The sequence below is a fragment of the Narcine bancroftii genome, chromosome 2 (genome assembly GCF_036971445.1).
Source record: "Narcine bancroftii isolate sNarBan1 chromosome 2, sNarBan1.hap1, whole genome shotgun sequence".
NCBI classification, from domain to species: domain Eukaryota; kingdom Metazoa; phylum Chordata; class Chondrichthyes; order Torpediniformes; family Narcinidae; genus Narcine; species Narcine bancroftii.
The window spans coordinates 107,339,388-107,354,079 of record NC_091470.1 but is presented as its reverse complement, the minus strand read 5'-3'; the positions used below and the strand labels follow the sequence as shown (position 1 = coordinate 107,354,079).

Sequence of the window (14,692 nt, the reverse complement as noted above, 5' to 3'; positions counted from 1 at the left end):
ACACCTTGATTCTATTCATCTCTTGCCACATCCATGAACTCTTTAACCTGACAAAAAGTTCTTCCATTTCCAATTTTATCAACAACCACAGGCATTTTGGGAAAATGGCCTGAAGGTTTCCACTACTATTGATGGGAGTAAAGAATTTTAATTCAGCTTTAATTTTAATCTTGTGCTCTCTCATTCTGGATTAACCCATGATTAGATACAGATTTTTTTCTTAAGTGGACCCCTGTTGAATCCCTTTATCATTTCATTGTCCATGTGAAATGCCATGCTTTCAGAAGCATATTTACTAACGTCTGTCTCAGTATTTACAATGGCTTCAAATGGCATACAAGACTGACACTGGTAGAATGTTCTGGAGCTCAGCATTTCCGTCAATCTCAGTCTCATTAAGATGCATTAAATGCCTGGTTTAGAAATGGAAATCCTTCTGCTGTAAATTCCTATGATTTCCACTCAAGTATTCATGAACCTTTGGCATCTGGCTGTTGTTGAGTTCTTTGCTCTTGGTTCAAGTTGGTGTGCCTGTGTGATCTTCATAAATGTTGATGGCAAGGCAGGCCCCTGAGCTGTATTTACTTGCTGATGCGGTTTTTACACAGACTACTTGGTTGCCTTTTTGGGGTTTCCTCTAGGAAATGCAGCAGGCTACATGATAAATAGAACACGTCAAGGATTATCTACTGACAACTACTGATGTATGCATGTACAGCTTGTGTAAACAACTGCATTAACTTAAAGGGCTCACAAGTTCACGGTCTTCAAACTTTTTGCAACAGTTGAGAGGGTGAGGAGGGGTTGGGGGTGGCGGGGAGGTTGGTGGTTTAAACATTTGATAAAATAAGCATGCAGAACAAGTAGTTTAAATGTAATTTAGTGGGTGATGTTTATCATTCATCAATAATGCAAAGAATCAAGTTATTAAATAACTGTCTTGGAGTGGTAGATGGGTTCTTGCTGTGAGTAAAATGCATTTCCTGCCATCCAATAATGACTCACTTTATAAACTGCAGCAATGTAATACTTTCTTTAGAAGAGCTTGATCCCGGTTATTTCTCCTTCTGCTTGATATTGGCAGTATTGCTTTACTTTAAATGGTTGACTGAAATTATTCAATCCTGCCCTGCGATGCATCTTCCAAGTCCCTCCCTCCAAGAGACTTACCTTCTTGCCACATCACTGGAATGAATGCTTCAGTTACACACCCCAACCTTCTCTCTGTCAAGACCTCAGTTCAGGCATGCTTGGCAGAAATGTCATAAACCACAGCAGGTTCAGCTGCCATCCTGTGCCAACAGTTCATTTACATTTTGTTTAGCATTTTTTAAAAAACACACACACACACCTTGGTGCATCTGCAAGTTTTAAAACCCCCTTGCACAATCTCTGGAAGAGAGACGTTTGAGGGATGTGCAGATTGAGGATGTTCAGATAATGAAGTGGGAGGCAGGTTTCCACCTGTGTACAGACAAAACCTGGAGATAGGCAATGTATTGAGGAATTCCAGTGAAATTAGAGTGAGCAACTTGTTCACACAAGGAAAGGATTAAGGGAACAGAAACCGTGAAATTGAGGGATATTCATGAGGAAGGAATGGAAGGATGTGTTAGGTGTTGGAATGCTGAGTGAAGGTTGAGGGCTAAACACTGGCAAAGGCTATTTGGGCTAAATTAACTTCTCCAACCCTGTAAATGAAAATACGTTGAAGTAAAATGTGTCTTAAAAATAAAGAACGGGCATATCTTTCGGTGTGTTTCATAGTTCTCTGTTATTTTCAAACACTTTAAGTTGAATAAAGGTTTTGACATGTTTTAATGCAGGGATTGGATGCAGCAAGATTTGTGGGATCCTTGTTTGATACATGCTAGAATTTCTACTTTTCATTATATTGATTGAAAGATACATGTTGACTGGTTCACTGTGGAAACTAACTTCTTTGAATGAATGGTACAGGATGTTTTAACTATCGGAATCCTCATCTAAAAGACCTATGATACTCCCCATGGACTTCATCAAGAAAGTCAGTCTAGGTTTTAGAACATACAATATTACAACACAGTTCTGACCCTTCAGCCCTTGATGTTGTGTTGACTTGTATATTCCTGTGATAGTACAGACCTATCACCAATGTATATAGTGTATATAGTTACAGCGATTGGCTGAGAGCTAAGCCACACCTACTGTCTGGGCCTTAAAGGGTTGTGTCCCTAGCCAGGTCGGATCATTCTGGACTGGTCGGCCACCTGTGAAGAGCTCCTGTCTTTTGCTAATAAAAGACTTGGATTGGATCAACAAGTCTTTGATTGTTTCGACGAGCTCTACAATTCCTATATAAAAAAAGAACTAAACTCTTCCTACCTCATAACCCTCTGTTTTTCTTTCACCCATGTGCCTGTCTAAGAGTCTCTTAAATTCCCCTAATGTTTTAGCCTCCACCATCACCCCTGGCAAGGCATTCTGGCACCCATAACTCTTTGTGTAAAAAACTTTACCCCTGGTGTCTCCCCTAAACTTTCCTCCCTTCACTTTGTACAGATTTAGCCCTCTGGTGTTTGCTGTTCCTGTCCTGGGAAAAAGGTGCTGACTGCCACCTTATCTATGCTTCTTAGAATCTTGTAGAACTCTTAATAAAGTCTCATCTTTCTGTGCTCCAAAGAGAAAAGTCCCAGCTCTGCTAACTTTGCCTCAAAAGACTTATTTTCCAGTCCAAGCAACATTCTGGTAAATCTCCTCTGCACCCTCTCCATAACTTCCACATCCTTCCTGTAATGAGGTGTCCAGAACTGAACACAATTCTCTAAGTTTGGCCTCACCAGAGATTTGTAGAGTTGCAACATGACCTCTCGACTCTTGGACTCAATCCCTCTATTAATGAAGCCCAGCATCCTATAGCCCTATCCTATCAACTGTGTGGATCCTTAAGAGATGAATGGGTTTGGGCCCCTCTGGACTTTTGTTTAATTCTCTGATTTGACAACCACCTAATTTGTGAGATGATATTACTAACCATTACATTAAGCCACAGTTACCAACACTGCGAATTCTGGATCAACAATCAGATTTCAGATTTATTGGTCAGAGAACATACATCGCATACAACCTTGAGATTTTTTTTCCTGCAGGCAAGGTAATGAAATTATTGGTAATGAAAAGCAAAAATCTGTGCACAAAGTAAACAAATGAAGAAATGTAATCAAACTGACTGTGTAATTCAGAGAGAAAAAAAATCAATAAAGTTCAAAAGTAAGAGTCCTTAAATGATTGACATTGTCATTGAGGAGTCTGATGGTGGAGGGGTAACAGCTGTTCGTGAACCTGGTGGTACGAGTCTTGATGGCAGCAGCAAGAACAAGGCATATGCTGGGTGGTGTGGATCCTGGATGATTGTTGCTGCTCTCCGACGGCAGCATTCCCCATAGATGTTCTCGACGACGGGAGGATGTATGGGGGAAATCTCACCATTATGAAACTTCAACTTTCAGAGAGGAAAATAAATGAGTCTTGCTTTTTTTCAAGTACTTTTCACATCTTTGGAACAATTCAAAATAACGAACATGTAATCAAATGCTTATGAAATGTGGGCGCTACTGTAATGTGGAAATCAACACACTGATTCCACTTCTGAATATAATATGGATCTGGTTTGACTGCTTTTGCTTCCAAAGGAAATGTGATCAGGCTTCATCAGTAACAGAGTTAACAGAGTTCAAGTTCAAGTTTATTATCATTTGACTGGACAGACAATCAGATGAAACAGCATTTCATTGGACTACAGTGCATGCGCGTGTGCTCACACACACACACACACACACACACACACACACACACACACACACACACACGCATTCACGCACACACACACGCACTCGCGCACACACGCACACACACACACGCACACACACCCACCCACCCACACACACACGCGCACCCACACACACACGCACGCACGCACACACACACGCATGCACACCCACCCACCCACCCACCCACACACACACACTTACACCACCAGATTCAGGAACTGCTGCTACAGAGTTGGCATCAGAACAAGTCTAATCGGGGGCATTAGGGTAACTGTGGAGGGAGGTGGGGGGGCATAAACTGATATTCAAAAACTCACTCAGTGGAGGGGGAGCAGGTGCCATACATGTCATGAACCTCCTCCATGTGCCTCCGTCACACTTTATCCTCCCTCCGAGGTTACAGACAAACAAACACGTGTTTATAGTGCATGGAGGTGAAACATGACACTAGTGCTGTGGTTGGGTGGGAGGGGTGGGGGAAATAATTCATTTGTAGGCACGAACCGCAAATGCCACCCCCACACTCCCCATGATGCTCCCCATCCACCATCAGACTCCTCAACAACAAACGCAATCAGGGATTCATTTTAAGGACTCTTTTGCATTTTATTGATTTTTTTTTCCTTTGTATTGCACAGTGAGTTTGTTTGCATTTCTTTATTTGTTTACTTGTCCACAATGAGTCAGTTTTTTATTGCACTTACTAATAAGTGGTAATTCTGCCTCGCCCACAGGATAAAGAACGTCAGTGTTGTTTGTGATGTCATGTATATATTCTGACAATATATTTGAATCTGAAATAATTTTAAATAATTAAATATATATATATAGATATATAGATATATATATCTATATATATATGTATATATTTGGAATTATTTACTCGGTTACAGGATACTGTTCATCAATCTCACAGTCTGCAGGAAGAAACTGTTTCCTGGTCTGGAAATCCTGATTTTGATGCTCCTCTACCTTGTTGTTGACACAAACTTCTTCCCTCAAGTGTCTTGCTGGGACATTTCCAGAATATTATTTGCTATTTTATGTTTCAAACTGTTTCTCTCATGGTCCTTTAATAGAATTAATTTCTAAACTGTTAATGTACATCCTTCTCTGCTTATGCCTCCATTTCAAATAAAAACATTGTTAAGAGTTGCGGATAATCCCACTGAAGACCTCAACATCACATCAAGTTTAATGTTTTTAGGAGAAGGTAAGAGTTAAATGTGAAAAGCTTGAAGGAAATTTTGAGGCGAAACAACATAGAAAATTATCATTAGACAAATCGTCTTGCATTATTCACCTCATTTGGTAGCTGACGGGTCCCAAACCCTCGATGACATAGGAAGTTGTCCATCCCAGCATGTGCAGACTGACTCTGGCGGACTGAGCAGATGAGACCAAGGAAAGGTCCAGCAGTCATGAAGGTGGGCTCTGCAAGCATGACAAGACTCAGAAAACGTCCCGGTCATCCACTGCGCCTAGTCGCATCTCCAGTCACCTCGACTTTTATCCTTTGGGAATTGGGAAGAGTGAGACTGATGCTGCACATCACTGTAATCCAAATCATGTCCTAGTCTCAATACTTCACCACAAAAAATCTCTTTGATCCATATCACTTACATGGAGGACCATCGCCTTCCCAAGATCGTGTTATATGGCGAGCTCTCCACTGGCCACCGTGACAGAGGTGCACCAAAGAAAAGGGACAAGGACTGCCTAAAGAAATCTCTTGGTGCCTGCCACATTGACCACCGCCAGTGGGCTGATAACGCCTCAAACCGTGCATCTTGGCGCCTCACAGTTTGGCGGGCAGCAACCTCCTTTGAAGAAGACCGCAGAGCCCACCTCACTGACAAAAGGCAAAGGAGGAAAAACCCAACACCCAACCCCAACCAACCAATTTTCCCCTGCAACCGCTGCAATCGTGTCTGCCTGTCCTGCATCGGACTTGTCAGCCACAAACGAGCCTGCAGCTGACGTGGACTTTTTACCCCCTCCATAAATCTTCGTCCGCGAAGCCAAGCCAAAGATTTAATATGATGGCTGAAATTGTGAAAAGAACATTCTGCATTTACACCCCATCTTTAAGATCCCTTTCAGAATTACTTCCTTCACGAAAATGAAATAGCTTTCGTTTGTAATTGTAACTTTTTAATTTCAAGTCAGCTGGCTGGACAAGAGCTGCTTACACGGATAAAAGGGAAGGCAGAGAAACCACAGTATGGTTTTACTTTGTAAATCTCAGAGTGCAGTTGTTTTAATGGATGAGCATTGGTGAGGGAGGAGGTTTTGTTGAGATTGGCTATTGTTATCTTTCTCTGCTGCTTTAATTCTCAAAATGCAAGTTAAGGGCAGGACTTCAAATTGCAATGATAGAGCACAAAGTGTAATTAGTTCCTGCCTTAATTTAAGATAATGCAAGGGTCAGCCATGGCGGGATTGCTTGGTTCAGGCCACCATGCATGCTGGACATGTGTTTGGCTTTATTGAAATGATTTAATAGATGAAATGCACAAAGGTTTACCAATTTCTCCCAGGAGTGGGTGACACTGTTCTGAAAGGAATGATAAAGAGGCTAGTTTTATACACTACAGAGTTTAGAAAACTTGGGCTGTCTGTAAAGAGTTTGCACGTTCTCCCTGGGTCTGTATGGGTTTCCAGTTTCCACCCACCCTTCAAAAATATACAGGGGGTTGTAGGTCACTGGGTGTAATTGGACGGAACGGGCTTGTGGGCCAAAAGGGCCTGTTACCGTGTTGTATATCTAAAAAAAACTACAATGAGAAGCAATTTCTTTCACAGACTATGGTGAATCGTAGGCATTCCTTACCCATGTGGACTGTGGTGGTTGAATGACTCAGTATTTTCAAGAAGTTAATAAGTTTTGGATTTTAAGGAAATTAAGGGATATGAGTTTGTGCATTAAAGTAGCACTGAAGTAAGACATACGACATGATTTGAGTGAAGAGCGGGGGTGGGGGGGAGGGGAATGAACACAGAATGTCCTAGTTCTACTCACTGTACATTCTTTACATTTTCACAGCAGGAAAACAGCTTTATTTTAAAAATCTTTAAGCACCTTTATAGTTTACATTTTCAGTTACAAGAGTACTAGAGATTAAAGTTGCCTAGTGTGTCGACAAGCAGTCTCACACAGACGCTCAAAAAATGTTAATATTTATGCACACATTGAATGTGGCAGCATTTATGTGCATCCTCTGGGAATGTGCTGGGCTTTTTCCCCAAACCATTTGTGTGTTTGTGTGTGTGTGTGTGTTTTGTCAATTCAGGAATATGACAGCATGTACACTTGGGCACTCGCTCTGGAAATGTGCCGGCATTTGAGCATTTTGGGACTTGGCTATCATTTGCTTCACCTTTCTGGGAGTTTGCCAGTGTCTGCCCTTATTCTTGCTGGAGTACTTCAGGGGTGTTTTTTTTTAATGTAAATGTTAGTGTCAGTAAAGGTAAAAGTTAAGGTTCTGTTATTATTACATTTAGCATGTAACATGCATGAAATTCCTTAACTTTTGTCACAGACAGAGTTGCCACTTTTCCCAGCGCTCTTCACAGAAACCTACAGCACCTGGTGTTCCTGGGCTGTCTCCCCTCCAAGTATTGACCTGTCCTCAGCCTGCTTAGCTTCTGAGATCAGACAATCTAATTGCAGTCCTTTTGTTTTGTGGGTAGGCTTTTGTGGTCCATATCTGGGACTGTGCCAGTATTTATGAGATCACTGTAGGAATTGCTAATAACTGCACCCTTTCTCCTGGAGTGTATCAGGATCTGAGAACTGTTTTGGGAGTGTTTGTTTCAAAGCACGCCCTCCAGTATTTTCATGTGCACATCCACCCATTGAGTGTGGCAGTAACCCGTGTACTCTCCCTGGAAATGTATCCACATTCACACGGTTTCTCTGGTAGTTTCCCATTATTTGCAGTCTCCAAAAGATTGTGCCAGTACATGTGGTCACTATCTAGGATATTTGTGGTCACTGCCTGGGAATGTGCCAATGTTTGTGCATTTTCTCAGAAAGCATCAGCATTCTTGCACTTTCAAAACTAAATTTAGACATGCAGCATGGTAACAGGTCATTTCAGCCCAGGAGCCCGTACCGCCCAATTACACACGATTGACCTACAAACCCTGGTGTGTTTTTCAAGAGTGGGAGGAATCTTGAGCCCCTGGGCAAAACCCATGCAGTCACGGGGAGAACGTACAAACTCCTTAAAGACAGCATGTGATTTGAACCCTGGTCCCATTGGCTGGCACTGTAATAGTGTTCCCCTAACTGCTACACTAACCGTGTCGCATCCTGAGCATTGGACCAGGATTTCCTTTCATTGGGAGGGTATCAGTGTAGCTCATCTGACTAGTATGCTTGAGTTGGGCCAAAGTGTCTGTTTAAGAGCTCTATCAGTGGGAAATTTATGACCCAAAACTCCATATTTTGAATAGGTGCTAAAGGTGGTAACCCCTTTTGTCTTTTAAAATACAGCATACCCTGCCTTACGAATAGTTACTTTATGAGAATTTGCTTTTATGAAAGGGGTTTCACTTTAACGAAAAATGTGTGAGGCTGTGCGGGGCAGTGGGATCAGTGTGGGAAGTGATAGCAGGCGTCGGGCAAGCGTGGGGCAGTGGGATCAGTGTGGGGGCTGATAGCGGGCTGTCAGAAGAATGAGGGGCAGTGGGATCAGTGTGGGAATTAGGGAGTATCTATAAGGAAATGAAAGTTTGATATAATGCATCCTTAAATGACACACAGCAGAGGTGGGATGAGATTGTTTAGCTTTCTTCAGGCATTCTTGTACGCTGTGAATTAAATAGCCATGTTCACTGCCACAAAGCTCCCTGATTCTGTGTGGAAAAGTGTCACATATTTTACAGTTGTCTGTTTTCCTTTATTATATTCCTGGTGGTATCCTGCTGTTAATTAACCAAAATAAGCCACTCTGCATTTGGCATGTTGATTGGAAAGCAAATCCAAATTGGAGGAAAATATTGGTAGGTGGTTAAAAGAATTTATACTGAAGGTGAGCAACCATATACAATTTGAGCCATACAATAGAAACAAAAAGATATTGGTTGATTTACTCATTCTGAGGTAGCTCTGTATAAAGACACTGTCACTTCCACTATCTTGCTCTTTCTCCACAGCTTCAGGTTGAGCCTTGTAATTACCCCTCCAGTTTCTGTTTGAATACCCAGACTGTCTCCATTTCCACTATAATGTAATGCAGGACTACAGGCAAATGGGATGAGATCAAACAGGAGTTTGTGAGGCTGAGGGAGTATTGGAAGTGAATCCACAGAAACTCAGTGACTCTGAAGGGACCCTCTTTTGCTTCTCTTTCTCTCGAATTGCAAGAGGCGTGGGGCAACCCTAATAGCGACTCTTCGTCTGCCTGATGCCAGGCAGAAGAAAGTTTCATGTAAGATTACATGTTCTGTACTATTACATGGCAATAAAGGAATCTCGAAACTTGTAACCCATACAGATAAATTGAGTTGAATGACTCATTTTGATTTCAGATTTATTGCCAGAGTGCACATCACATACAACCAACCCTGAGATTCTTTTTCCTGCTAGTGAGGCAGAATTATCATTTACTGGTAGTACAAAATAAACACTGTACACAATGTAAACAAATTAAAAATGTAAATAAATTGACAATGAATACAGAGAAGAAAAAAGTCAATAAACAGCAAAAGAATCCTTAAATGAGTCTCTGATTGAGTTTATTGTTGAGTCTGATGGTGGAGGGGTAGCAGCTGTTCCTGAACCTGGTGGTGCGAGTCTTGTGGCACCTAGACCTCTTTCCTGATGGTCGGAGAGAAAACAGAACTTGTGCTGGGTGGTGCGAATCCTACGATTGCAGCACTTCCAGTATTCTCGATAGTGGGGAGACTTTTGCCTGTGATGTCCTGGGCTGTGTTCAATACCTTTTGCAGGGCATTGGTGTTCCCCCATACCAGACTGTGAAGCAGTCGGTCAGCACACTTTCCCCCACACATCTGTAGAAATTTGCCAGGGCTTCCGATGTCATTGTAAACCTCCCCAAACTCTTGAGGAAGTAGAGGCGCTGACGTGCTTTCTTCATGATGACACTAGTGCACTGGGTCCTTGTGAGATAGTGATTTCCAGGATTTAAATTTGCTCACCCTCTCCACCTCTGATCCCCCAATGATCACTGGATCGTACGCCTCTGGTTTTCCTTTCTTGCATTCAACAAACATCACTTTAGTTTTGGTGACATTGAGTGCCATAATTGTCCTGCGATTCCATCCATTTTTTTTATTACAATGCTAGCTTTTATGTGGGGTTGCTAAAGAATAATACAGCACAGCCCTATTTTTCCAAGGAAGACTTGTCATCACGTGTGGTTGCTGAGTGCAAATTGGCTGAGGCACCTCCCCACTCCCCTATTCCTACTATTATTACAACCCCCCATGCTACACCCAGGGATACGTGGAGTCTAAGCAAAAGAACGTGATAGGTGCTATGCAAATGCAGACCTGTCCTTCCCCATCTTCCATAACCCGGCGGCCGGCCGTCGCATTTTGTTTTGGCGATCCCGTGGACTCTGCTTCCTCTGCCTTGCCAAGCAGCGCGCTTCACATCACACGCTGATGGACCCCACCACTTGCCTTTGCTTTTACATTTTTCAGCCGCTGAACTGAACCTCAATGTAAAGGTCCGGAGAGGGGGCTGAACCCCCAAATGCAAGAAGGGCCCGAGCCCCCGGTGCAAGGGCCCGGAGAAGGGGCGGGTGCAAGTGCACGAAGCGGCGCTGGAGCCCGTCGCTCGCAGCAGGACTTCAACGTCATCGCCCGTTAACCTATGACCCCAGTCGCAGGTGACGCCTTGACGGAGACGGTCGCTCGGGAAGTTGGAGGGGGAGCGGTGGCAGGATGAGTTGGTGAGTGGGGTTCCGGGGAGACACTGGTAACGTTGGGGAGACGCCGCTCTGCCAACGAGGCTGGGCCCGTCAGATACCTCAGCGCGTATTGTAACCGTACGGGTGGAGGTGGGGAGAGGGAAGGAGAAGGGGTGGAGTGTGGAGGAGAAGTAGGGGGTGGAGGAGTGGGGTGGGGAAGGGAGGGGTAGGTGGTGAGGAGGGAGAAGAGGGAAGGGTTGTGGAGAGGAGAGGAGGGGAGGTGAAGTTAGGTGTAGGAAGGAGGGGAGCTGAGCTGACAGGCATGTCCTTGCTTTTGAATGGGAAGGAGGGTAGATGGGGGAGGAGAGGAGAGGGGAGGGGATGGGACTGAGCTGGCAGGCATGTCCTTGCTTTTGAATGGGAAGGAGGGAGATGAGTTGGTGGTGAGGGGAGAGCCCCTAAATTTGGGGCTGGGAGTAGGTTTGGACCAGGGAGAAAGGAGAGGCAGAAGCAGGTGGTCCCTGGGAGGAGGAGCAGGAGCAGGGGGGTGGGGGTCCCTGGGAGAAGGAGGATGGTCCCTGGGAGAAGGAGGATGGTCCTTGGGAGAAGGAGGATGGTCCCTGGGAGAAGGAGGATGGTCCCTGGGAGAAGGAGGATGGTCCCTGGGAGAAGGAGGATGGTCCCTGGGAGAAGGAGGATGGTCCCTGGGAGAAGGAGGATGGTCCCTGGGAGAAAGAGGATGGTCCCTGGGAGAAGGAGGATGGTCCCTGGGAGGAGGAGGATGGTCCCTGGGAGGAGGAGGAGGATGGTCCCTGGGAGGAGGAGGAGGATGGTCCCTGGGAGGAGGAGGAGGATGGTCCCTGGGAGGAGGAGGAGGATGGTCCCTGGGAGGAGGAGGAGGATGGTCCCTGGGAGGAGTAGGAGGATGGTCCCTGGGAGGAGGAGGAGGATGGTCCCTGGGAGGAGGAGGAGGATGGTCCCTGGGAGGAGGAGGAGGATGGTCCCTGGGAGGAGGAGGAGGATGGTCCCTGGGAGGAGGAGGAGGATGGTCCCTGGGAGGAGGAGGAGGATGGTCCCTGGGAGGAGGAGGAGGATGGTCCCTGGGAGGAGGAGGAGGATGGTCCCTGGGAGGAGGAGGAGGATGGTCCCTGGGAGGAGGAGGAGGATGGTCCCTGGGAGGAGGAGGAGGATGGTCCCTGGGAGGAGGAGGAGGATGGTCCCTGGGAGGAGGAGGAGGATGGTCCCTGGGAGGAGGAGGAGGATGGTCCCTGGGAGGAGGAGGAGGATGGTCCCTGGGAGGAGGAGGAGGATGGTCCCTGGGAGGAGGAGGAGGATGGTCCCTGGGAGGAGGAGGAGGATGGTCCCTGGGAGGAGGAGGAGGATGGTCCCTGGGAGGAGGAGGAGGATGGTCCCTGGGAGGAGGAGGAGGATGGTCCCTGGGAGGAGGAGGAGGATGGTCCCTGGGAGGAGGAGGAGGATGGTCCCTGGGAGGAGGAGGAGGATGGTCCCTGGGAGGAGGAGGAGGATGGTCCCTGGGAGGAGGAGGAGGATGGTCCCTGGGAGGAGGAGGAGGATGGTCCCTGGGAGGAGGAGGAGGATGGTCCCTGGGAGGAGGAGGAGGATGGTCCCTGGGAGGAGGAGGAGGATGGTCCCTGGGAGGAGGAGGAGGATGGTCCCTGGGAGGAGGAGGAGGATGGTCCCTGGGAGGAGGAGGAGGATGGTCCCTGGGAGGAGGAGGAGGATGGTCCCTGGGAGGAGGAGGAGGATGGTCCCTGGGAGGAGGAGGAGGATGGTCCCTGGGAGGAGGAGGAGGATGGTCCCTGGGAGGAGGAGGAGGATGGTCCCTGGGAGGAGGAGGAGGATGGTCCCTGGGAGGAGGAGGAGGATGGTCCCTGGGAGGAGGAGGAGGATGGTCCCTGGGAGGAGGAGGAGGATGGTCCCTGGGAGGAGGAGGAGGATGGTCCCTGGGAGGAGGAGGAGGATGGTCCCTGGGAGGAGGAGGAGGCTGGTCCCTGGGAGGAGGAGGAGGCTGGTCCCTGGGAGGAGGAGGAGGCTGGTCCCTGGGAGGAGGAGGAGGCTGGTCCCTGGGAGGAGGAGGAGGCTGGTCCCTGGGAGGAGGAGGAGGCTGGTCCCTGGGAGGAGGAGGAGGATGGTCCCTGGGAGGAGGAGGAGGATGGTCCCTGGGAGGAGGAGGAGGATGGTCCCTGGGAGGAGGAGGAGGATGGTCCCTGGGAGGAGGAGGAGGATGGTCCCTGGGAGGAGGAGGAGGATGGTCCCTGGGAGGAGGAGGAGGATGGTCCCTGGGAGGAGGAGGAGGAGGAGGGGAAGGCCCTGGGAGAAGGAGGAGGAGGAGGGGAAGGCCCTGGAAGGTGGAGGAGGAGGTAGAATCTGGGATTGGGCAGGAAGAAGTTGAAACTGGGAAAAGACTGGAAAGGATGCGATCTTGCCTTGCTAAAGGGTGGTGGTGGGACAGTGGAATAAGGCAGGAGAGTTTGTGGTCCAATCCATATTCTGTTTCGTGGGTGGGATTGATGGTGATGGGGCAACGGGTACGAATGGAAGGTCTTTTACTTTGGAATAGCAAGTGAAGTGCAAGTGGTGTATCCTTCCTCATAGGGAAGTAGGGAATGGATGGTCACCCAATCCTGATAATTTTGAGGAGAAACCATTCCCCTTGAACATTGGGGAGAGGGCTTCTTAAGATGAGGTTAAGGCAGTGATTGTTTCAATCTTGGGGAAGGGGGGAATGGTAGGAGAGCATTCCCTTGGAAGTGGAGGGCAGTAGATTGTCTGTACACTGCTTCTTTCAATAGTTCTGCTCATTTGGAAAACAATCTGATGGGATTGACTTGGTACGCAAATAGTCCACAGCCATCCTATTTCTGCCTGCACTGAAATTAAACTGCACAGAACATGCTGTACCACCAAGTGACTTTTGTGAACTAATTTATTGCTTTTTTTTTCTCATGTATGAGAAAAGAGAAAAATATATTGTTTTGCTGCTGTGGATGAGAGAATTGCTTTGGTGGTATTTTCTCACCAGCACCTTGCATTGCCAGATCTTAAGTATACAGGAGAGCAGGGATCTCTGTTGCCTAATAACCATGAGCTTTATTGTAAAAATACAGTGCTGGAGAAACTCAACAGGGTCAAACAGTGTACTTTCTATAGTAAAAAAAATACATAACTCACATTTCGGGCTTGAGCCCTTCAAGGTATGGGAAAATGTCGGCAGGTGTCGGAATAAAAAGGTTAAGGCATGGTCGCAAAGGCAGGAGGTAATGGGTGGAGAAGGGAGGGTGGGCACAGTAACAAGCAAGGGGTGGAGAAATGTCAAGGCAAATCAAGAAGGAGGTGGATGGAGAGCTGACAGGATGAAGGAAAGGAAGGGGGGAAAGGAGAACAGGTTTTAGCAGAAACCTGTTCATGCCATCTGGATGGAGAAAATCAGGTGCTGTTCCTCCATTTTACAGGTGGTCTTGGTGGTATAGTACATGAGGCAATGGACAGACATGTGAGTAAGGGAGTGTGATGCAGTGCTGAAATGTTTGGCCACTGGGAATTCCATGCCACGGTGTGGAGCAAAGGTTCTCAGTGAAGCGATCTCCCAGTCTGCACCCAGTCTCTCTGATGGAGAGAAGGCCACTTTTTACCATGAACTTTTTACTCGGGGGGGTGGGGGGGGGAAATAAGGTTGTGCTCGAACGTTGAAGGCAGTGGTGAATTTCATCCTCTCTCTTTCTTTGCTGTAGATGCTGCAAACGTGGGGAGAGGTTCATGTTTTACAGGATTAAGTGCCACCCTTTATTATCACAGACCAAGTTGTTAGATGTCCTTGTTATAACTACTTAAAATGGAGGAGGAGCATTTGAATGTTCATGTAAACTTAAAGTACTTCAAGTGGGAGAAATGTCACCTTGTATTCTGCCCTCATAGCCTCCAACCAGATGATGTCAACATCAACTACTCCAATTTCCACTAAAACTCTCCCTGTCTCTT

The 14,692-nt window shown here is 46.6% G+C and overlaps 1 protein-coding gene across 5 annotated transcripts in view; it reads left to right on the top strand.

Annotated features, from left to right (window-relative positions):
• The first annotated feature begins 10,371 nt into the window (after nucleotides 1-10,371).
• Nucleotides 10,372-14,692, top strand: part of bin3 (bridging integrator 3) — a 172,019-nt gene continuing 167,698 nt past the window's right edge. The window contains exon 1 of one of the 5 annotated variants that reach the window (XM_069917922.1): nucleotides 10,372-10,735. In XM_069917922.1, the coding sequence (XP_069774023.1) occupies nucleotides 10,728-10,735 (8 nt within the window). In that variant the 5' untranslated portion in view covers nucleotides 10,372-10,727. The remainder of the gene's footprint in view (nucleotides 10,736-14,692) is intronic. The other 4 variants (XM_069917923.1, XM_069917926.1, XM_069917925.1 and 1 more) reach the window with 4 other exon arrangements.